Raw genomic sequence first — 25,228 nt, forward strand, 5'->3', positions numbered from 1 at the left:
GATAACTGGAGTTTAATTACCCCATATCCCCACGAGTGGTGTATAAGAATGTCTGTTTCCACCTTTTCATTTGCACTAGGTATTAGCAAACATAAATTTATGACTACCTGAGAGATTTAAAATTTTTATTTTGCTTGATTTACATTTCTTTATGAGTGAAGCTGTAGCATTTCAGATGTTTAAAAGCTATTTTTAAATCTAATTCTTGTTTTTAATCATAGTTCTTCATTAATAGTCCTTAACAATATATCCTGGAATCTAATTTTTTGTTCATTATATATTTTGAAAATATTTCTTCCTCATGTAGAGTCAGCTTTGAATTTATTGATTTTTTAAAAATGTTTATGTAGTTACATGTATTAGTCTGTATAGTTTCTGGGTTTTATGTTTGCCTAGAAAAGCCTTTTGTACTCTAAGTTTATAAATACATTCACTCATGATTCTTTTATGTGTGATTTTATTTTATACCTTTATATCTTTGTTTCAGCTAGAATTTATTTTGCTGTAGGTGTCTAGTAATCCAATTTTATTTTCCTCAGTTGGTTAGCCAGGTATCTTAATGTCATTTGTTGAATAAGCCCGCTTTTCCACAGTGATTTGAAGGGCTACTTTGGTGTAAAATTAAACTCATTTCTATTTCTAGACATATTATTCTGTCCTAATTATTTGTTCATTTCTCTTCCAGTGCTAAACAGTTTTAGTTATTTTAGCTTTATAATGTAATTTATTATTTGGTAGTTGCTCCTCAAGTTTTCTCAACTTAAGAAAAATAAATTTTCTCAAATTTCTCCTCAAAACCTATTGATATATTAGTTGATATTGTGTTGAATTTATAGTTAACTTTGCTTATCGTTTCCATTCTTATATTTCTTATTTACTTCTCTTTTTTAATTGCAAGAGTTGATATTTATTGATCTGGTTTGTAACTTTGTTTTAATAGAATATCAAGTTTTGGCATAATGCCAAACTTTGGTACTTCATATAGTACTTAGAAAATAGAAGGTGTTCAATTGATGAGTGAATTAATAATTGAAACCACACATGTCAGTGCTAAGTTAGGACTAATAATGTATGTTTAGAGGACAGTGACAGTAGAGTTGAAACAAAGGTTCCTCATGGGAAGAAGTGTGGTATCAAAATGAAAAATAAATTACACCTTTACAGAAAAATTACAGAATGTAAAATTGGAATCTTTGCTAGAAAACTCAAAGTACTAAAAAAAAATGTTTTGTATTTATCTCTACAATCTTAACTCTCTCAAAAATACCCAACATAGTTAATTAATTTATTTAATGCCAAAACTTGATATTCTATCAAAAATTAGGCTGTTTTTATACAAAGGACTTGGAAGAGCCCTTGAATACAGTGGATTCTAAACTGAAATTTCTATATATTAAATAACTGCAGCATACTGAAGGAAAAAATGATCAGCTATACACACAGTAGGGTGTAAATTAATTATGTTGGGTATTTTTGAGAGAGTTAAGGTTGTAGCGATAAATACAAGACTTTTTGTAGACCTTTGAATTTTCTAGCAAAGATTCCAATTTTATGTTCTGTGATTTTTCTGTAAAGGTATAATTTATTTTTCATTTTAATATCACACTTCTTCCCATGTGGAACCTTTGTTTCAACTCTACTGTAATCTGTCACTGTTCTCTGAACATATATTATTATTCCTAATTTAGCATTGACATGTATGGTTTCATGTATTCATTCATCAGTTGAACACCTTCTATTTTCTAGGTACTATATGAAGTACTGAAGTTACAGTGGTAAATAAAGTTACACATCTCAAGGACATAGACTTTTTGATTGAAGGTGCTAACAGGATATGTCATGATAGTTAAGAGTTTTAGAATTAGGCCGACCTGGGTTCAAATACTTACTTTGCTGCTTAATATCAGTATGACCTTGAGTGTGTTACTTAATATCTCTGCACCTCAGTTTCCTCATCTGTGTTTCTGGGTAAAGTCCCTGAATTAATTTCTGTAAACTACTTCTGAAGGCTTTGGCACACAGTAAGTGCTCAATAATTGTTATGTTATTATTAATACTATTACTACGTCTGCCACAAAAATTATCACACATTAATCTTTGAGTATCTCATCACAGTCCACACCACATCATTCTTCTATGCTGTAGTTCTTGAGGAATCAGATTTGATAGAAAACTCCTTAATAATTGAGCAAGATTTATTGAAAGATATAAATAATTCAGTATTCTCTAGTTGCACTATTTAACCTAGCTTCTGTTAATTTTAATATGTAAGCAAATGAATTTTAATTTTATTTGTGTTAATTTTATATTCAGTTTTATAAAATTGTATTTTAGCTTCAGAATAAGAATTATCACCCTTCCCCCATGTCTACAGCAATACCACTCTGAACACACCACATCTTGTCTGATCTTGGAAGCTAAGCAGGGTCGGACCTGGTTAGTACTTGGATTAGAGGAATAGCTCCCAGAGTTGCTTTGTGTGTAGTGACTTAGCAGTTGGACACTGCTTTCCATTTTATTGTTTTGGCATCATTTGCTTAAAAAAGACTTATTAAATGAAATATTATTTATTGGATTGTAGGAAATGCTAAGTTCTTATATACTTTCCCTGGACTCTGCATAATAGCATAACTCAGTTCTCTGACATCTTTCACTACCAAAATGAATTTTTGAACCAGTGTTTCACCTTTCATAAGTTTGAAGACCAGTGTTTGTAAGAAATATCAAAAATTATGTTGCCACCTTAATTTTTAAACATCTTCTGGAATCTTAGGGCTGATGCCGGGACTTTTTAGATTCATTGGCACCTTTGATGAATGGCCTCTCAAGTGGAAAACTACTAAGAGTGCTCAGATGCAGTTTGCACCTAACATTGTCATCTCGTAATATACAAAAAAATCAAAGGGAGACACTGTAATTGGACTTAGTACTTGGAGGCCTAATTTCATATTTGAAAGTCAAAAATGGAAATCATAGGATTAACCTTTGTCCAAAGGACAGACATACTTGAGATGAATCAAGTATAAGAAGTACTTACATATGCTTGATGATGGCTTGGGAAAAAGGAACTCTCACATTCAGCATGTTGATTTTGTTTCTTTTTCTTCTTTCTCTTTCCAAAACACAGTCACAAATTTGACTTTTTAGAGTTGACAAAAGGCCTAGATTAAATGTTTCACAGAAAACAGGGCAGAATTTAGAGCAGTATTGTATTATTTCTTGGTTAAACTGAGTTTTTTCAGTATGTTTCATTGGTTCATTTCTATCAAGTAGACCAAGTATAAAACTTCAGAAAATAATCGTACTGGTAACCCTATTAAACATAACAGGATAGGAATAGTGGTAACAGGGAGAAATAAAAACATTAAAAAGTTAAAATGGTTGATGACAGCAGGATTCTGGGTTAGTACAGGAAAGGTACATGAATGTGAGGAATAACCAGAGATATGTTGGTAATCCTCAGAGGGACTGATTTGGTAGGCATTATTAGGGCACAAGTCCCATTTACCTGAGTTTCAAGAGAGAACAGGAGGAGAGTTAAGCATTGATAACTCTTGAGGATCTTTGCTATAGGGAGAGTAGAGTAATGAGGTAATAGAGACAGGTGTTGGGTTAAGGAAAAGAGGTTTTTTAAAATTTTTGTTTTTTGGATTTTTTTAACCCTCGGAAATATTCTAACATGCTTTTCCGTAGGTGATGTGGTTCATTAAAATGGAAAAGTTAATCAGGTAGGGGAGATTGGGGGCAGTTTCTGCAGCATTGACTTTAGGTTGGCAAGAAGGAATGGGAGCCACTGTATGAGGGGTTGTTTTTGGAGAAGAACATGAACAGTGTACCCATGGCAACAGATGGGAGGGCAAAATATATGGAAATGAATATACATAGGTTATTGATACGATACTGAGAGAAGTTCATCCAGGAAGTTTTCTTGTGATTGCTTCAATTTTCTAGTTCTTTAATTGAGAGTATCTGAGGGAGGGGGAGAGGAAATGGACTAGGAAAATGCAAAAGGAAAAAGAGCTCCAGGAGACCATATATTTCAAGAACACGTGGCCTGCTTGTGTATATATATTACCCACTTGGCCCTTGAAGCTATTATTGGGATCCAGATTTTATTCTTTTCTCTCTTTTGGAAAGTTACTTCTCTCTCATTTCTCAATGCCTTTTTGGTAGGGGGGAACAGAAAACACGTGTTTCTTTGAGCAAGGTTAGGTGTCTGTCTTGTCCTGATAAAAAGCTAATTAAACAGCAAAGTATTTTTTGAGAATCTTCAATGTCCAGATATAGCTAATCACTCAGTTGTATTTATTGTTACTAATTAAATGTCAAAATTAAGGAAGAGGACTGTTGATATTGTGGATTTCACTTTGGGATTCGTTTAAAAAACAGCAAAATTTTTTTATTCTTGTTTTAGATGTTCTTAATAGTTGCTCCTCTTTCTGTCCTCTACAACTGGAAGGATGAATTGGACACCTGGGGATATTTCAGAGTCACTATTTTACATGGAAACAGAAAAGATAATGAATTAATTCGTGTAAAGCAGAGGAAATGTGAAATTGCTCTAACAACTTATGAAACACTGCGCTTATGCCTGGATGAACTTAACAGGTAATGGGAATAATAGGAATGATTGTATTAATAGTCTGCTTACATCCCTTTATATTAAGTTTTTTTTTTTTTTTTGAGACAGAATCTTGCTTTTGTGTTTTTAATAGAGACAGAGTTTCACCACGTTGCCCAGGCTGGTCTCGAACTCCTGAGCTCAGGCAGTCCACCCACCTCAGCCTCCCAAAGTGCTAGGATTACAGGTGTGAGCCACTGTGCCCAACCTATATTGTGATTTTTTTTAAAAGGAATAATGATTATTCCTTTGCTTGATTTAATTTCATTTTAGAATTATTGAAATATTTAGTTCATAACTTATTCTCTGAGAAGGAAAAACCTGCATCAGGTTTTCTAGAATTTCTTATTCTATTTCTTACATTGAATACAGGATACTTCTTCAAACATTGATTGTTAAAGAATGATAAGACTTGTCCTAAATCTCATGTACAGCCTTTTATGCAGACACTGCCTCTGAACTAGGTCAGTAATTTTCATAAATTATTTCAATTATGGGAGTCTCTTGTGAATATAGAGGGGCAAAAACTACACACACACACACACACACACAGAACCACTGTACCATAGAGTGTGAGAAAAAAGTGGCCAAGAGGTAACACCAGTGAGATAAGCAGGGAAAATATTATAGAGTATTGGAAGGTACTTTGAGGATTTTGGTCTTTATCCCGAGAGCAATAGAGTGCCCCCTACAGTGTTGTCAACAGATTACCGATAGGATAAAAATGATCAGATTTGCACTTTGTAAATACCTTAGCTGCTGTGTGTGCAGATAGAGGAGAGCCAAGTTGAATGGAGAAAGACCAGTTAAGAGGCTTGTTATGTGCTGAATTGTGTCGCTTCTCCTCAAACCCCCTTCCACAATTTAAATGTTCAGGTCTCAACCGCAGCACCTCAGAATGTAACTGTGTTTAGAGACAGTTCTCTTTGATTAAGTTTTAAAGAGGTGATTAAAACCGAGGCTGATTGGGTGGGGCCTGGGTCCAGTATGACTGCTATCCTTATAGGAAGAGAAAGAGACACCAAGGACACACACACACCACAGAGGAAGGGACTTGTGGGGACACAGCAAGAAGGCAGTCATCTGCAAGCCAAGGGGAGAGGCCTCAGGAGAAACCAAATTTGCTGACACCTTGCTCTTGAAATTCGAGCTTCCAGGATTGTGAGGAAATAAATTTTGGTTGTTTTAAGCCATCCAGTGTATGGTATTTTATTTTGGTAGCCCTAGCAAACCAATACAAGGCTTTTATAGTAGTGTGGTCATGGGACCATTGTAGTGAGGTCTGAACTCTTCATAGTTGTTCCAGCAGTAGGCTGGGCCTTGGTAAAATCATTAGTTTCCATCTGCTTGTAGCCTAGATTTCTCTCTACAGGGATACAATTTATACCTTTTAGGTGAAGATTAAAGCGTGGCATTAGAAACAGTTATCTAGTTAGTCTTTAAAATGTTTAGACATTATAGTTATATTCAATTTGAACTACTGCTAATGAAGGAGTTAATGATATTCCCCCAAAGTCAACCGAAGTTTAGAAAATTAGGTAATTTTTTTAAGGTGATGCTTTCACATCAGCGTTAAAATGATTTAGTATAGGATAGTTGTCTCAAATTTTATAAGCACACAAAAAAAAAGAGTAAAAAAATCACTAATTAGCTATGTGGCTTTGGGTAAATTGGCCCATCTGGAAAATGACAGAGGATGAATTAAATCAGTCTTTGTGAAAACTAGCCCCTCAAGCCCAGCTGGAGAGTTGTATTAAAATCAACTTTAATGAGAGTTAATTTGTATAGAATAATTATGCCATTTCAGGAATACAATTTGATGAATCTTGACCAGGGATTGGTAAACTTTTTCTGTAAAGGGCCAGATAGTAAATATTTTAGGCTTTTGGGCCACACATAGTCTCGGTTGCATATTCTTCTTTTTTATTTTTATGACCCTTTAAAATGTAAAGACTACTCTTAGCTTGCTGACCATACAAAAGTGGCCACGGGCTGGATTTGGCCATGGGCAGTAGTATACTGACTCCTAGTTTTGACAAATGAGTGCAATCAGTATCCCAAACAAGGTAAAAACTATTTTTATCATCCCAGGACTTTTCTCTTACCTCTTTACAGTGGCTTTTCCTCAACCCTCACCTTGGGCAACTACTGATTTTAATTTCTGCCACTTATAGGTGAGTTTAAGCTGTTACAGAGCATGTCAATGGTATTATGCAGGAAGCACCCTTTCGTGTGTGTCGCATCTTTTGTTCAGCATGTTTTTTGAGATTCATTCACGTTGAGTGTATCAGTGATTGTTCTTTCTTAATGTTGCATTGTATTCCATTTCATCAATATGCACATTTTGTTACCCATCCATTTGAGGATGGATTTTTGGGTTTTTCCAGTTTTGGATTATTATAGATAAAACTTCAAGGGATATTTGTATGTAAGCCTTTTTTGGACATGTGTTTTCATTTCTCTTGGAGTAGAATTTCTGTATCATATGGTTAACTGTAGGTTTAGCTTTAGAAGAAACTGCCAAACCATTTTCCACAATGGTTTTACTCCAGCTAGCAATGTGTGAGAGTTCAGTTGCTTCGTATTCTCAGCAACATTTGGTATTGTCAGTCTTTTTGTTTTAGCTGTTTTAGTAGGTGTGTAGTAGTATCTTGTAGTGTAATTTGCATTTTTCTGATCCATCTGCACTTGGAAAACAATGTTTATTCTGCAGTTATTGGGTGTAGTGTTTATAAATATCAATAAGACTAGATTGGTTAAGATGTTGCTCAGGTGTTTTCTATCCTTGCTGATTTCCTTTTCAGTTGGCTTACAGTATCTGAGAGAGGAGAGTTGAAATCTTCAGTTATAATTGTAGATATGTTTATTTCTCCTTTCACTTCTGTCAGCGTTTAATTTAGTAATTTGAAGCTCTTTTATGAGGTGCACATGCATTTATGATTGTTATTTTTTCCTGATGAATTGATCCTTTTATCTTTAAAAAATATACCTATTTCTAATAATATCTCTTATCTTGATGTTTGATATGAGCATAGCCATATTGTGGTACATTTTAGTAGTTCCTTTTTATTGCTGATGGTACTATTATATAGCTATCCCATATTTTGTCCATTCACCAGTTGATGGACATTTGAATTGTTTCCAGTTTTTGACTGTATGAATAATACTGCTGTCTTATGTTGAGTCTTATGCTTACTGCATGTAAATAGTTTTTCATGTTTTTTTGCAGTATATCTGTTCTTAATATTTGGAGTGAGTCTCCAAATATTGCTTTTTCATCCATTCGGATAATCTTTGCCTTTTATTTGGGTATTTAGACCATTCACTTTGAATATAATTATTGGTAAAGTTGGATATAGAGCTACCATTTTTGTCAGGTCTGGGATTTAATTTTATAAATCAAACTTGTAAGCTAATAAATTAGCCTGTTACTGTTTCATGGATCCTGACAGAAGACTAATCTGAGGCATGGAGAGGTTAAATAATTTTTCTAGGCCTTCACAACTAAGTCAGTGGCGGACTTGAGGATTGAACCTTGACCATCTAATGCCAGACCTCAGGTTTGGTTTTGTTTTGCTTTTGAGACAGAGTCTTGCTCTGTTGCCCAGGCTGGAGTGCAGTGGTGCTATCACAGCTCGCTGTACCCTCAGTCTCCCACCTCAGCCTTCCAAGTAACTAGGACTACAGGCATGCGCCACCGTGCCTGGAAAATGTTTTTATTTTTTGTAGAGACAGAGTCTCCCTGTGTTGCCCAGGTTGATCTCAAACTTTTGGACTCAAGTGATCCTTCCACCTCGGCCTCCCAAAGTGCTGGGATTACAGGTGGGAGCCACCATGCCTGGCCAGACCCTAGGTTTTTAACCAATATACTGTACCACCCCAAAAGATGTTTTGCAATTAGATAAATGTAGTAAATTCTATCATAGCATCAGTCATATTTTAATTATTTCTTACCTGTCTGTCCCCTTAGACTGTAAGCTCTTTGGTGTAGGAGATTTTTACCTTTAATTTCTGTATCTCAGTACTTTTAGCACATAAGAGTTGCCAAATAAATGTTTTTTAGGTGACTGTTTTTTCTGATTGTTATAAATATTGTTATAAATATTAAACAAGAATTCTGAAGTAGAATTATGTAACTATAAATCATATATTTATAAGATTAGAGGAATGTTTATGATTTTATATTTATTGTATTTATTTGTTCAAATGCCTTTATTTTGTTTGTGTTTGGCAAATATTTAAAATAATTAATATTTTACCTGAGCAAATATTAAGTTGTTCTTGTGAGGATAGTGCTCTTTGCATTTATCACAGATACTCCGCGGAGGGGATGAACGTGCTATGTAACATGAGTGAGCTATAGTTTTTTTCTTATTGCTGTTATATTTTTTACTTCATTTCAGTTTTTATCAGTTAAGTATGTATATGATTTAAAGAGCCAAACATGATAAAAGGCTTTTAGTGAAAAACTGCAGTTCACTGTCCCCCAATTACCTTTACCTCAACTCTTACTGATCTTCATAGTCTTTACTTCCTTATTGCTAAATAACATGTTTATGCTGCAACTTTGCAATTTTTCTTTAGTTTTCAGCATCATCTATTGATTTCTTCTTAAGGAAAATTAGGATTTTTGCCCTTCTCTTGCCCGCTTTAGGATGACCTGGCCCATCTACTTTGTGCAGTGGGAGGATTCTTAAACAGACTATTGAGCATTTACATGACTCCAATTTCCAGAGGCATCTGGAGCCACCAATTCTTAACTTTTCAAGAATGTGTAAATCATATGAATTAGATTGCTTCTTGGCTTTTTCCACTATTGGCATAGGACACTGTAGTCTCTGCTTTTGTCAGCCATCTTGTCCATGTTCTTTTCAGCTTCTAGAATTTTTGCTATTTTTCTCCTGTCTTTGTTCTTGAGGCTTCTAGCTTTTTTCAGCTTTATATTAAGAAAATGATGAAACCTGTAGAAAAGTTAAAATAACAGTACATGTGCATCCATCCATATTCTCACTATCTAGATTCCAACAGTTGTGTGTGTGTGTATGTATGTATATACATTCAAATGTTGGCAAAATATAAGTTAATGTATGTAAATGTGTGTATGTCTATGTCTATGTCTTTGTGTACGGTGGTGGTAATGAGTCATTTCAGCAAGTTGCATAAAACATGACATCCTTATCCCTAAGTATTTTAGCATGGATTTCCTAAAACTAGTGATACTTCTTGTCGTACCACATTATCATTGTCACACACAAGAATATTAATAGCAATTAAAATTTCCTCAGTTATTCTCAAAACGTCTTTAATATCTAACGTTTATAAAGCAGGATTCAATAAAGGTTCAGGTGATGAATTTGGTTGTCTGTTTATTCTTCTAATCTACATCCTTTTTCCAACTTGTATTTTTTAATTATATGACTTTTTGAGAGGACCAGGCCAGTTAGTTGTTTTAGGATATCTCACATATTAGATTTGTCTGATTACTTTCTCAAGATATATTCATCTGTCATCTGTATTTTAGTAAAGTGGTTTTGGCCCAAAGGCTTAAATAGATTCAGATTAAACATTTTTGGCAAGAATGCTTCATAAATGATGCTGTGGACTTCATATTGCATCACTTCAGGAAGTACCTAATGTCAGGTTGTTTGACTGTCAGTGATGCCAAGTTTGTCCCACAGGTTAAGAAGGTTACCATCATCAGATCTCTCCATTGTAAAGATACGTTTCTCCCTTTATAATGATGAAATAATCTGTGGAGTGATACTTTGCCACCATTTAAATATTCTGGTATCCCTCAATCCTTTTACTTAGTAGTATTAGCACATACAAATTATTCTTGTCTGAATCAGTTACTTTTATTAGGTTTGGCAAAATATTTTTCTAATTTTATTATTTCTTTTCTACACATTAATTACCGGTATTCTCCTGTAAAGGAAAGCTTTCTCCATTAATTAGGAATTAACCACAATTTTGCTTTTAAAAAAGCAAGGTGAATGCTTGATTCTTTTGCTTTAATGACCAATTTTTGGAGTAAGAAGTTGGCATAATGGTCATCTACAGTGGTGGCAAAGTTTCTTACCCCCTTCGCTTGCTTGCTCACTTGCTTGCTTTCTTTCTTTCTGAATATTGCTATGGACTTGAGGATTATTGAAGTATAGTTGACATAAAATGTACCCTTGTAAGTTAGAATGATTTTTAGTAAATTTTAAAAGTTGTGCTATTACCGCAATCTAGTTGTAGAACATTTCCATCACCTCAGAAAGTTATTTGTCTATAGTCAGTCCCTGCTCCCATCTCCAGTCCCTGGCAACTACTGATCTGCTTTCTCTTTTATAGATTTGCCTTAACTGGACATTTCATATAAATGGAGCCATTCTATAAAGTCTTTGGTGTCTGGCTTCTTTCACTTAACATAATGTTTTTGAAGTTCATCCATATTGTGGCACATTTCAGTAGTTTGTTCCTTTTTATTGCTGAATGGTACTATTACACAGCTATCCTGTATTTTGTCCATTCACCAGTTGATGGACATTTAATTGTTTCCAGTTTATGGCTATACAAATTTGCTGCTGTGAACATTCACATACAAGTCTTTGCACCTAAGTTTTCATTTTTCTTGGATAGATACCTAGGAATGGAATTGTGAGGTCCTATGCTAAGTATATGTTTAACTTTTTAAGAAACTGCCAACTGTTTTAGAACAGTCGCTGTGCTTTTCCAAAAGCAGTGCATGAGGATTCTAGTTTCTGCACATCCTTACCAACACTTGATATTGTTAATCATTTTTATCATAGCCATTCTAGTGGGTGTGTTGTGGTATTTCATGTTTTAATTTGCAGTTCTCTAATAACTAATGATGCTGAGAATTTTTTAATGTGCTTATTTGACATCTGTATCTTCAAATAGACATTTGGTGTCTATTAGAATCTTTTGCTCATGTTTTAATTGGGTTGTTTTAAATTTTGTTGAGTTATAATAATTTTTTTTTTTGAGATGGAGTCTTGCTGTGTCACCAGGCTGGAGTGCAGTGGCGCAATCTGGGCTCACTGCAACCTCCGACTCCCTGGTTCAAGTGATTCTCCTGCCTCAGCCTCCTGAGGAGCTGGGACTACAGGCACACGCCACCGCGCCCAGCTAATTTTTGTATTTTTAGTAGAGACAAGATTTCACCATGTTGGCCAAGATGGTCTTGATCTTCTGACCTCGTGATCCACCCGCCTTGGCCTCCCAAAGTGCTGGGATTACAAGCATGAGCCACTGTGCCTGGCTGAGTTGTAGTAATTCTTTATATATTCTTTATATATTATGTACAAGTCCTGTATCAGATTATGATTTGCAAATATTTTTGCCTAGTCTGTAGCATGTGTTTTTATTTTCTTAATGGTGTCATTGGAAGAGCAAAAGTTTTTAACTTTGATGAAGTCCAGCTTATCATGCTATTTTTAATTGACTATAAGTTTTGTGTCATATCTAAGAAATACGTGCCTCATCCAGAGTCACAAATTTTTTTTCCCATTTTTTAAAAGTTTGAGTTCATATTTAGGTCTGTGATCTGTTTTTAGTTAATTTTCATGTGTGGTGTGAAGTAAGTGTCTAAATTCATTTTTTTCATAGAACTCCTGGATTTTTGTTTATTCAATATTTTATTTTCAATTGTAGTCAATATTCATAACAATCCTCAAATATTCCAATTAGGCTGGCGTCTCTATTCTTTGGACATATTCGCATTTGTCTTTAGATACATCTGTGCTTTTCGGCTGTTCAGTGTTTCCCCCAACATATGCCTGAAATCAGCTGTTTCTCCATTTTTCCTTGAGGCTCTCATTCCTTTCAGTGAAGAGACCACTATGGGTGCTCATTGCTACTGGGGTAACAATCAACTCTAAACTTTCTTAGTGGACAGGGCTATGGAATACAGCTTTTAAAAATCATGAGTTTATATTGATATTTTTCATTCAGAAAAATATTGCAATAAAACATTGCAAGTTTTATTTCTTTTATATTTGTTTTTCTGGTTTGTTACTTTAAAAAATTCCTTTATTGTCATTTCAGTGATGTTTAAATGAAATTTTTCGTTTTACCATCACTAAAGAATGTCTACACCCTTTCTTTTCTACGCATTTTATTTTTGTGGACTGTCCAAGGCTGTGACCATTTAACTAAGTGGGTAAGAATCCAATGGAGTCATCAAAGAGTAAAAAGGAAAAAAATAATTCCAAAACTTTGATAGAGAAAGCTACTGTCTAAAATTCTAAGGACTAAGAAAGGACGTTTTCTCAACCTCACCTTCTTTTTTCTTACTTTATAGTTTGGAATGGTCAGCTGTCATTGTGGATGAAGCTCATAGAATCAAGAATCCAAAAGCTAGAGTAACAGAAGTTATGAAAGCTTTGAAATGTAGGGTCCGCATTGGCCTCACTGGAACCATCCTTCAGAACAACACGAAGGAATTGTGGTGTGTTATGGACTGGTGAGGGAAAACGCTTTTTAAAAAATTGTTTAATCGTTCTTCAGCTGAATACTGTCTTGTTTGCTAATCATTAGTTTCCAAACAAACGAAACAGTTATTTGTCTGGTTTTAGATGTGTTTGATCTCAGATGTGGTATACAGAGTAGAGAGTCCCATGAAAACCAGTCTTTATGTATATTACTCTTGGTCCCTGAAGTAAATATACATGTTCACTGCCAGTTTCGTCCTCATATTATAGTTATAACCTGAAACTGTCGTAAAGAAAGAACATTCTGTTTTCTTGGCTTTTGTTTTTTTACCATTGATAATCAAGTAATGTAGTATATCTCTTAGAAGCAAGAAGTTAGTGTTTTTAGATAATAAAGCCCTTACATTTTTCTTATTGTCTTTATAAAGGGCTGTGCCAGGCCTTTTAGGGAGCAGGACCTACTTCAAGAAGCAGTTTTCTGACCCAGTAGAACAAGGTCAGAGACACACGGCAACAAAGAGAGAACTAGCCACTGGCCGAAAGGCCATGCAAAGACTTGCCAAAAAGATGTCTGGCTGGTTTCTCAGGCGCACCAAGACTCTTATCAAGGATCAGTTGCCTAAGAAGGAAGACCGGGTAAGAACCGCATTTGTGTATATTATTAATTTGTGGTCATATTTTTTTTTTCCCTTTCTAAGAAAAAGTCTTATCGCCTGTGGTATTTTGTAAATACAGTTTTTTGCCTTTTATTCTGTATGGAAAAAAGTTGTTACGTGCAGAATTTCAGAAACCATTGATTGAGCTCAGTTGTTTTCCTTACTGACTTTATTAACCTGTTAGCTAACAGGTTTATTATTAGTATACATTAAACTCATTTCTCATCAAAAATTTTTTTTTTTTTTGAGACAGAGTCTGGCTCTGTCACCCAGGCTGGAGTGCAGTGGCGCGATCTCGGCTCACTGCAACCTCCACCTCCCGAGTTCAAGCGATTCTCCAGCCTCAGCCTCCCAAGTAACTTGGGATTACAGATGTGCACCACCACGCCTGGCTAATTTTTTTGTATTTTTAGTAGAGACAGGGTTTTGCCATGTTGTCTAGGCTGGTTTCGAACTCCTGACCTCAGGTGATCCACCTGCCTTGGTCTCCCAAAGTACTGGAATTACAGGCGTGAGCCACTGTGCCTGGCCTCATCAAAACTTTTGATGCGGTTTTTCCCCAGTGAAGAAGGAAGAGCTTCTCTCTGCAGTGTGTTTTCTGTTCACACTTTGTCCTTCCTATACTGTGTACTGTCCACCACACAGTGTATTCTTTGGTACCTTAATTCTAGCTGTAGGACCAAAGTGGTTAAGAGCTTTTTAAAAAATATATAGGTTTGTTTCTTGTAGAATGCTATTTGCAGTTACACAACTAACCTAACTTTTAGAATTTGTAGGAAAACTACATTGTTAAATTGTTTAAGAAAATATGAGGAGTGTACTTCAGGAGGATTTTTAAAAAATATAGTAGTCTTTTATAGTTCTTAATCTTGTGTTTCTTCTAGCTTGGGCAATGGAATAAAGGTTCTATAGATTACTATGGAACTAAACCTAATTAATGTTGTCCCGAATAAGGGCAGTCCTATGAAATGCCCTCTAATTTTAGTGTATCCTCTCGATTGTTTCTTTAAAAAGATAGATTTGAAAGGAAAATATGATATTGATACGCAAGTTGGGGAAATAGATACATCTGACTTTTGATATTTATCTAAAGCAAATATTGTTACTAAATTGAGATACTTCATGAACTCTCACTTCTAAAAATGTTTTATGCAACTTCATATATGTGATTTAGCTATCTGTCTAGTAGGAACAATACAAAAGTGTAAGAAAAGAATTGTTCATAGAGGTTTAGAGCTTGGGCTCTGAAATCAAATACTATTTGATTAGAGTATTTGTGACTTGGAGCTCCTCAGCTTAGAGTTTTGTGACTTGGAGCAATTTGTGAGGCCCTGGAACCTGGGTTTCTTCCTCTGTTAAATGGTAGTGATGATAATAGCACCTGCCTCACATGGTTACTCTGAAATGCATGACACATAAGAAATATTGAGTAATTGGTACTATGTTTAATAATAATAAATAACTCAAGATACCTTCGTACTTCAATCATTGACCACCATCTTCTGTATTCTCTTTTTTTCTTATATGTACTTTTATATTTAAGGTTGGGGTCAGGCTGTACTAAATATTTTATATAAACATTTTTTAAAAATTCAGCATTGGGAGGGGGCAGGCCAGATGTGTGCTGCCCTGCATCCTTCTTCAGTCTGATTTGGGTCTTTAAAAAATAAAAGATAAAAATAGCTTCCAAAAGAGTTGTGGTCATCCTGGCTAAAGGAGCAGAGGAAATGGAGGCAGTCAGCCCTGTAGATATGATGAGACAAGCTGAGATTAAGGTCACCATTGCAGGTCTGGCTGGAAAAGACCCAGTACAGTGTAGCTGTGATGTTGTTATTTGTCCTGATGTCAGTCTTGAAGATGCAAAAAAGAGGGACCAAATGACATGATGTTTCCAACAGGAGGTAATCTGGGCGCACAGATTTTATTTGAGTCTGCTGCCTTGAGAGAGATACTGAAGGAACAAGAAAATGACAAGGGCCTCATAGCTACCATTTATGCAGGTCCTGCAGGTCTGTTGGCTCATGAAATAGCTTTTGGAAGTAAAGTTACAACATACCTACTTGCTAAAGACAAAATGATGAATGGAAGTCATTACAGCTACTCTGAGAATTGTGTGGAAAAGGACTGCCTGATTTTTACAAGTCGAGGGGCCCTAGGACTGGCTTCGCATCTACTCTTGGGATTGTTGAGGCCTAAGAGCCAAAGAGGTGGTGGCTCAAGTGAAGGCTCCACTTGTTCTTAAAGACTAGAGCAGAAAAATGTGACCATCAGTTAGAGAAATAAGCCATTTGGAATCCATTCTGATTGTGTTTTTTAAAAACAGAAAAATGGTAGGTTAATATGCTCAGAAGCCATCATCATTCCTGCTGTTGTGAAGTGACAACACACAGAGATTTCTCAACCTACAAACTGTGTCTATTTTTTTTTTTTTTAAGACGTAGTCTCACTCTGTCACCCAGGCTGGAGTGCGGTGGCATGATCTTGGCTCACTGCAGGCTCCGCCTCCCTGGGTTAAAGAGATCATTCTGCCTCAGCCTCCCGAGTAGCTGGGACTACAGGCGCATGCCACCATGCCTGGTTAATTTTTGTATTTGTAGTAGAGACAGGGTTTCACCATCTTGGCCAGGCTGGTCTTGAACTCCTGACCTCGTGATCTGCCCGCCTCCCAAAGTGCTTGGATTACACGCATGAGCCACCACACCTGGCCTGTGTCTACATTTCTGAGCCTGTTTACAGAATAAACAGGGCATTAAAAAAAAAAATTAGCATTGTTTTATAGAGACATTACTGTATTTGCTTGTATGCACCTTTGCCTATTTATTGCCAATAATCTGTTGTAGTGATATAAGCATATAAATATTTACAAATATTTATATATTTCTATTTTACAAATAAAAAAATGTCACTGCTTTGTCCCTGAAGTCAGGAAGTGCCTTGCCAGTAAAGGACTAGCTTTTAAAGTTCTTTTGATATTGGATAATCCTTGTGGCCACCCAGAACCCCATGAGTTCAACACCAAAGGCATCAAAGTGGTCCACTTGCCCCCAAACACAACATGTCTAATTCAGCTTCTAGATCAGAGGGTCATAAGGACCTTTAAGGCTTATTACACCTGGTTCTCTATGGAAAGGATTGTCAATCCTACGGAGAAGAACCCTGATAGAACATCATGAATGTCTGGAAGGATTACACCGTTTGAAGGTACGGTCGTTGTTATAGAAAAAGCCATGAAAGCCATCATTCCTGGAATAGTAAGTTCCTGCTGGAGAAAACTGTGTCCAGATGTTGTGCATGACTTCACAGGATTTATGACAGAGCCAATCAAATAAATCATGAGAGGCAAAAAAGGTGAAGGATTTCAAGAGACGGATCTTGGAGAAATTCAAGAGTTAATTTAAAGAAATTCAGGACACCACACCAGAGGAATTCATCGAAGATGACCTGATGCAAATAAGTGCTTTCAAACCAGTGCCTGACGATGAGGAACAAGACGTAGAAAAAGCAGTGCCAGAAAACAAATTGACATTGAATAATGTGGCAGAGGGGTTCTGCTTATTTGAGACTGCTTTTGACTTCTTTTATGACATGGACCTTTCTATGATATGGGCGCTGAAACTAAAGCAAATGGTGGAAGGAGGACTGGCACCATATAGAAACATTTTTTAGAGAAATGAAAAGCAGAAATGTCAGACAGAAATTACGACATGTTCCTGTAAAGTTACACCGAGTGTGCCTGCCTCTCCTGCCTCCCTTGACTTCCTTTTCACTTCCTTCACCTCTTCATTTCTGCTACCCATGAGAAAACAAGACCAACCTCTCCTCTTCCTTATTCTTCTCAGCCTACTCAATATGAAGCCCTTTATGATGACCTACTTCCACTTAATGAACAGTAAAGATATTTTCACTTTTTAATGATTTTCTTAATAATATTTTCTTTTTTCTAGTTTTATCGTAAGAATATGATATATAATAGATAGACAAAGTAGTGTTTCTCAACTATTTATGCTGTTGTTAAGGCTTCCAGTCAACAGTAGGCTATTAGTAGTTATGTTTTTGGGGGTCAGAAGTTATACATGGACTTTTGACTGCATGGGGAGTTAGCATCCTAGCACCATCCATGTTCAAGAGTCAACTGTGTAAGGAACATGATTTGTTTGTTCATATTATGATTTCTTTTAATTAAAAAAATTCTATGAGGTTTATTTGAAAATGAAATTATACTTTATATTATCCAGGGTGGGGTGGAGAGCAAAGAATATAAGACAGTCAGGAGAAATCATCATAATGATGTAAATAGAGGGAAAAATTAGTTTATAGCAATTTTCACTATTTTTTGAGACAGAGTCTCACTCTGTCACCCAGGCTGGAGTGCAGTGGCGTGATCTCAGCTCACTGCAACCTCTGACTCCTGGGTTCAAACGATTCTCCTGCCTCAGCCTCCCGAGTAGCTGGGACTGCAGGCACGTGGCACCATGCCCAGCTAATTTTTGTATTTTTAGTAGAGATGGGGTTTCACCATGTTGGCCAGGATGGTCTTTATCTCTTGACCTTGTGATCCGCCCTTCTTGGCTTCCCAAAGTATTGGGATTACAGGCGTGAGCCACTGTGCCCGGCCAGTTTTCACTGTTATAATCTATGAAATCAGATGTAGATTATGATTTTTATTATTGCTATAAACAGAATACTAATAACTACCTTGTATTTTATCTTGGCAGATGGTGTATTGTTCTTTGACAGATTTCCAGAAAGCTGTCTATCAAACGGTGTTAGAAACAGAGGACGTGACTTTGATACTTCAATCTTCTGAGACTTGTACCTGTAGGAGTGGCCGAAAAAGGAGAAATTGTTGTTATAAGGCAAGTATTTCAATATATCTTTATAATCATGCTTTTGATTACATAGTACTCTGTTCCAGTGTAAAAGAAAGTAGCAGATGATAAAATACCTTTTCCTCAGACAGTTCTTTAAAGCTATGTCTTAAAAAATAGTTCTCAAAAATATTTTACAATATCAAATAGTAATCACATATCAAATACAATATTCAAATATATTTTCAAAAAGTTAATTTCAGAAAGTAAGCTTAATTTTGATATCCTCCATTTTAGCTTTTTTTGGGAAGTATCCTTTCATTTTGAAATTTGATTTCATTTTCAAGAAGTTTCTCATTATCCACTAATAGTAAACGAACATACTCCTGTATAGCAGGCTTAAAATACTATTCTGATGTTAGATATAGTGTCAATTTAATAGAAACTGAGTATCAAAGAAAGTGTTTTTTTTTTAAGAAACAAAATTTATTTGTACTTTTTTTAACCTTCTGTCTGTATTTCCTGCTCATGTTTCACCTCTGTTTTATTAAATTATGTCACATATCTGTGTACGTAGAGGAACCGTAAGTGAGTATTTATCTAGTTTGGTATTTATTTGGTCTCATTTATTTTGCTGTTTTTAACTACTTCCCTGTTTTGTAATAGCCCAGTTTCCTAGGAGCCTTGGAGCGTAAATGAGAAGGGGTCTGCATAGCACTGCCACTGCACTTAGATTTCATTACCAGGCACCTCGTAACAGCAACATTTCCATCACTGTGTGTCATGAGGATAAATACTTTCTGTAATAAGGATTTTCTCCCTTCATGAAAAATATAATTGTATTATGATTTACCAAAAGTATGATTCCACATTAGCGATTTGTGGATATTTTGTGCAATAGTTGACCATCATTTTCTTGGAATTTATTGTGCCGAAGTAACCAGATAATAAATGTTATTGTAAGTGATATATTTTATGATGTAAGCAGGTGCATAGTTATGTTGGTCCTTTTTATTTTCTATATTTTTCTGGTTACAGACCAATTCTCATGGTGAAACAGTGAAAACCTTGTATCTCAGTTACCTTACAGTCCTTCAGAAGGTAGCTAACCATGTCGCGCTACTACAAGCTGCTAGTACTTCCAAACAACAGGTTTGGTTGGCATTTTACGTTTCTTTGTGATGCTATTGTTGTGAATATTTTATAAAGTTTTGAAATAGTTATTAAATAAAGTTTTTGTGGATGAAATTTAAGAGGAAACTGATTTACTTATTTTTAAATGTAGATATCAAGGAGTATGTGCACTTAAGTTTTTAATCAAAGTGAACAAATTTAAGCTTAATTTAAAATAAGGACTTTTTTTATGCCTTTAATAATGTTCATGTCTTTATTTTTCAACACATTCTTTGGTGTAATTACTAAATAACATATTTGATGGGTCAGTTCTGTTCCTCTAATTATGTCTGTAATGATATTTAATCTACTGGGTAAAATGAAGATTTCTAATAATTTATCTATTAAATATTAGGGCTGTTTACCAAACTGGCAAAAATCGGTAATTTCAAAGTTTACTTTGGTTGTTTCCTTTTATTCTAGAGCACACATAAATGAAAAGATGTTTTTGTAATGATTTTATATTTTTTTCTATGTCATAGTTGATGCCATTTAAATGTAATTTTGAAATCTCATAAGAATTTGATATTGTTCTTTGATAGTACTCTTTACTCTTTTTGGGAGTATTTAGCACCTTGTTTTGGAAATCTTAAAAAATCTTTGAAAAGTAATGATCAAGTTAATAACCACATCATTAAGAATTCAATGCCATATGTTTAACATATAACTTTAAGAGTTTCTGAATTCTTAGTCTGACTTAGGGAAGCAAAAATCTTCAAAGTAATATATTCTTTCTAAAAAGAATTTTTTTTGATAAATTATTTCGATTTATACAGGTTTGAATGTGTTAAGTGGAAATATCTTTTCTTCTGCCTTTTCCCTTCAAGGAAACACTTATCAAAAGGATATGTGATCAGGTATTTTCCAGATTCCCAGATTTTGTGCAGAAAAGCAAAGATGCAGCCTTTGAAACACTTTCTGACCCTAAATACAGTGGAAAAATGAAGGTAAGTGCTCCTCTTTCAGGTTGCATACGGACATGATACACAAAATATTTATTCAGTGGTACGACAGAGACACCAACTAATCAGAACAGGTGCTCAGTCATTCAGAAGAGATGGTGGCTATGGACAAGTGGTGCAGTTGTATCAGCATTTACTAGGTCACTATGAACCCCGAATACAGATGTGTGCACTCGGTAGGTCCTCTGTAGTAGTTGCTTCAAATATACTTCAAATTTTCCTTATTGATATATTGGACTTATGCCTTCTTAAAATGCGTGTTCTGTTATCACATAGATAATAGCTTGTCTTCAAATGTTTAAGGAAATAACCTACCAGAAATATAAAAGCTAATGCAAAACAGGGGGGTAAGGAAAGGCATTAGCTTGGAATTAGAGAAAGGAATTTCTTAAAGAGTTTAAGATGGGCAAGGTCTGTATGTCTAGAATTTTCTGCATGTTGTTTTTACTTGCAGAACTAGATTGTAAAGTTGCAAATAGTCATTTGTCATACGCAGGAAAATTGACCGGTAGCTGTGCTGCTCTTGGTAATGTGTTACCGAGGGAAGGGTGGGAAAAATAAGGCTAAGTTCTCCAACCTTGACCCAGGCCTTGGGCATTGCCTGTGGCAGCAGCATGAAATGCTGACAGCTTCCTGCCTCCTTGCAACAACAGAGTTTGTTTAACCCCTTAGTAACTATCAAGAATCTTTATTTGTAGATCACAGATTTTTACAGAACAAAACTCAACTTTGTTATAATTTTTAAAAGGTAAGTTCTTTTGACATAAAAAGAATAAAAAGGAAGTAATTCAAAGCAGTTTTTGTTTTTTTTTATTACAGAAATACTTTTAGCAATTGATCTAGATAAGTTCATGGTTTAGTTTGCTTGGACATCTAAAATCAATGAAATAAAATAGAAGGTAGGAATATAGATACATACATAAAGACTATTGCATTAAAAACTTGTTTTTAAAAAATAAATGTTTATATTAATGAAGATATGTGATTTATTATCACAATAAATAATTCAAATCTAATGATATTTCCTAAGATAGCAAATCTATTTTTGTCATCCATTTCATTGACTTTAATTATTTTTAAATTAAAATATATAAAAAGTCTGGTTTAGAATTGAGCACTTACTATCCCACAGTTTAAACCAGTAGAACATTTCCAGAAATTATAGCCTCCTCTGAAAACTGCATTAGCCATTGCTACTCATTTAAATTTTATTCCCTGTGACTCTTCACTAAAAAATTACTAGTCTTGAAATTAAGTTTTATAACTCTGCGTTTTATATTTTTTATATATTCATTAATATATACTTGTAAAATACACTTTTAAAGTTAATCTCCCTAGGAATAATAGTGTCTGATTAAGAGAATGATTAGATTTAATTTTATTTTAATTTTTAGGAGAGAAAAGGCAAGCATAAATTGTTGCTGGAGGCTGGGTAGTATTTTTATATGCAGGTAATTTACTAGCTTTGTGAGAGAGCACCAACCAAACAGATGGATAGTAATAAGCTAGGGATATATTTTTAGGACTATGTTAAATCATTTGACTAACAGCATCATCTGGTCATATATTGATTTGGTAATGCAGACTTATAGGCTTATCATAGAATCATTGCCTATGAGTTTAAGAACTCTAAGAATTGAGTTGCATTTACTTTTTGAATTCAGGTGATAAAAGATCTTTGTTTAGCTTGTCTTGTCACAGGTCAGCCTGCAGGTGCAAGGACTCTGAACAGAATGCCTGCTATAATCTTTATAGCCTCAAAGCTATACTTACGACCCCCAACTCTTTCTCTTGAGTGTCAGAGTTTTGACCTCAACTATCATTCAAGGGGTTAGTCACAAGTCGCAGTCATTCACCTGATGAAAATCTTCACTTTTCTTTCTCTTTAGAAATGCCACAGAGCCACTTACTGTGGAGGGTGGAAAAAAAGACTAGGAATCCAGCTTGGTGCTGCTGAAGTCACACAAGGGTCATGTTCATCTTTCTAGGCCTGACTGACCAAGTTGAGGAAAGTTAAGAGCCAAGATTCCTTGCTGTTAACACCCCCAAATAATACGATTCCTTTATAGGTGGATTGTCTTGTTCGGTGGAGGACAACTGAGTGATAAAACATTGGGTCTATATTGTTAAGACTCCAACATCTATTGATTACATTGTCATTTTGGAAATTTCTGGGATCTTAATTTATGGTCGTTCATTTAGATAGTCTCTTTAAACTAGCCTAATTAAGATATCCAGTCTAAAAACATTTACTTTTCATGTGACTTGTTTTTGTTTTTACTGTAAAATACTTGAAAACACTTGAAGTTGCAATAGTTATGATACCACCCCAAACAATGAGAATGGATATCTATACAATATATCCTTGGTTTAAAATGTTAATATCTTAAGAAGAATGAAAAACCACAGACTGGGAGAAAATATTAGCAAAACAATAAAGGACTGGTTTACAAATATACAGATAACTCCTAAAGCTCAACAGTAGGAAAGCAAACAATCCAATTTAAAAATGGGCAAAGGATCTGAACAGATACTTCCCCAAAGAAGATAATAGAGATGGCAGATAAGCATGTGAAAAGATGCTGAACAACATATGTCATTAAAGAATTGCAAATTAAAACAGCAAGGAGATAACCACTAGATACCTATTAGAACGGCCAAAATCCAGAACACTGTCAAGCCCAAATGCTGGTGAGAATGTGGAGTGACAGGAACTCCCATCTGCTGCTGGTGGGAATGCAAAATGGTATAGTCACCTTGGAAGACAGTTCAGTGGTTTCTCACAAAGCTCTTAACTAAAAAATATTACCTTGAATAGTCTTACCATATGATCCAGCAATTGTGCCTGTTGGTATTTACCCAAATGAGTTAAAATGAATTAAATTTTATTGAGTTTTAATGAGTTAAAAACTTACATCCCGACAAGAACCTATGAGTTTATTCATAATTGCCAAAGCTTGGAAGCAACTAAGATGTCCTTCAGTAGGTAAATGGATAAAAAAAGCTGTGGTACAGCCATACTGTGGAGTACTATTTAGCAATAAAAAGAAATGAGCTATCAAGCTACCAAAAGACATGGAAGAACCTTAGATGCATATTGCTGAGTGAAAGAAACCAGTCTGAAAAGGCTACATACTGTATAATTCCAACTATGTAATACCATCAAAAGGCAAAACTATGGAGACAGTAAAAAGATCAGTGGTTGCTATGGGTTCTGGGGGAGGAAAGGATGAGTAGGTGAAGCACAAGGAATTTTTAGGGCAATGAAACAATTGTGTATGATACTGTAATGGTAGATACATGTCATGATACATTTGTCAAAACCCATAGAACTATGTAACACAATGAATAAACCCTAATGTAAATTGTGGACTTTAGCTAATAATAATGTATCAATATTCACTCATCAGTTGTTACAAATATACCACACCAATACTAATAATACTTGATGTTATATTTTCTAATAATATTATTAATACAGATATTAATAAGAGAAAGTGTGGAGGAGGTTGGACGTAGGGAAAGAGTTTTGTGCATTTTCTACTCAGTTCTATAAAACAGAAAAAATAATATCTACCAATTTAAAAAGTTAGTCTTATGTGAAATTCAAATTACATACTTCATATAGAATCAGTTATTTTATTAAAAAATAAACTAAATGTAAATAAAACTTCATATGTTCTCCAAATATTAAAGTAATGTTTACCCGATCCATAACATTTTTATTTACCATTTGATAAATAAATTTGGTTATCTGAGTAGAAGTTTTTTTTAACTCCATAGCTTTTTTTGAGAGACTGGAGGGAGGTAGAGGTCAGTTAGCGCAATAGCTTCTCTTGATTAAGTAAGTGTTATATTGAGTATTTTTTTATTTAAAAGCTTAAATGTTATCATTAAATAAATTGTTTTAGTGTTTGTTTCATCTTTCAGAAGAATTTAGACTTTGTGTAGAAAATTTCTTTTTCCCCTCTGTGGATTGCTTTTCCACATTGTTCTGGAGCTGTCATTGCCAGATGTGGAAATAAAAGTAACAGTGTGACTGTTATACACAAGGCTTTGGACTGTTTGCTTCCTCCCTGAAAGCACTGTGTATGAGGGCAGATTACTGGCATTTTGAGGTCAAAATCAAATCTGGAAGTCAGAGCTTACTGTAAATAGAGAAACAAAGGGGAGAAAATGAGAAGAGGTGTATATCTGACTGATTATTCTAAGAAAATAAACATCAAGACTTTTAGAACCTAGATGTAATTGAACACATTTCATTACATCCATCTAGGGACAATTTAAATACTTCCTAAACGGAATGCTGCTATATAATTTAGTTTCTTAACATATTGTAGATATAAAGAAAGTGTATTTTGGAAATTAAATTAATCCATTTAAATGCATCCCATAATCCAAAATGCTTCCTTTTTATTAAAACCAGATGAGATGAAATAAAAGTCTTTGGGAACTTTACCTCCTTATTGACAATATGATGATGAATAACATTTGATATAATAGCTAATACTTTATTTCTCTAACTTGGAAAAAATGAAAGGAATTAGAAAAAATGATTGAGGTTAGTATT

The 25,228-nt window shown here is 34.8% G+C and overlaps 1 protein-coding gene and 1 pseudogene across 7 annotated transcripts in view; both read left to right on the forward strand.

The window, feature by feature from the left end:
- The window catches only part of ERCC6L2 (ERCC excision repair 6 like 2), a 185,525-nt gene that overhangs the window by 49,017 nt on the left and 111,280 nt on the right, over positions 1–25,228 (forward strand). For all 7 annotated transcript variants that reach the window (XM_032164597.2, XM_032164598.2, XM_032164596.2 and 4 more), the window contains 6 exons: positions 4,415–4,608; positions 12,930–13,091; positions 13,488–13,695; positions 18,431–18,571; positions 19,562–19,675; positions 20,524–20,643. In XM_032164597.2, the coding sequence (XP_032020488.1) occupies positions 4,415–4,608; positions 12,930–13,091; positions 13,488–13,695; positions 18,431–18,571; positions 19,562–19,675; positions 20,524–20,643 (939 nt within the window). The remainder of the gene's footprint in view (positions 1–4,414; positions 4,609–12,929; positions 13,092–13,487; positions 13,696–18,430; positions 18,572–19,561; positions 19,676–20,523; positions 20,644–25,228) is intronic.
- On the forward strand, positions 14,634–16,097 carry LOC116474241 (Parkinson disease protein 7 homolog; annotated as a pseudogene).

This window comes from Hylobates moloch, unplaced genomic scaffold (assembly GCF_009828535.3).
Source record: "Hylobates moloch isolate HMO894 unplaced genomic scaffold, HMol_V3 SCAFFOLD_10, whole genome shotgun sequence".
Taxonomy (NCBI): domain Eukaryota; kingdom Metazoa; phylum Chordata; class Mammalia; order Primates; family Hylobatidae; genus Hylobates; species Hylobates moloch.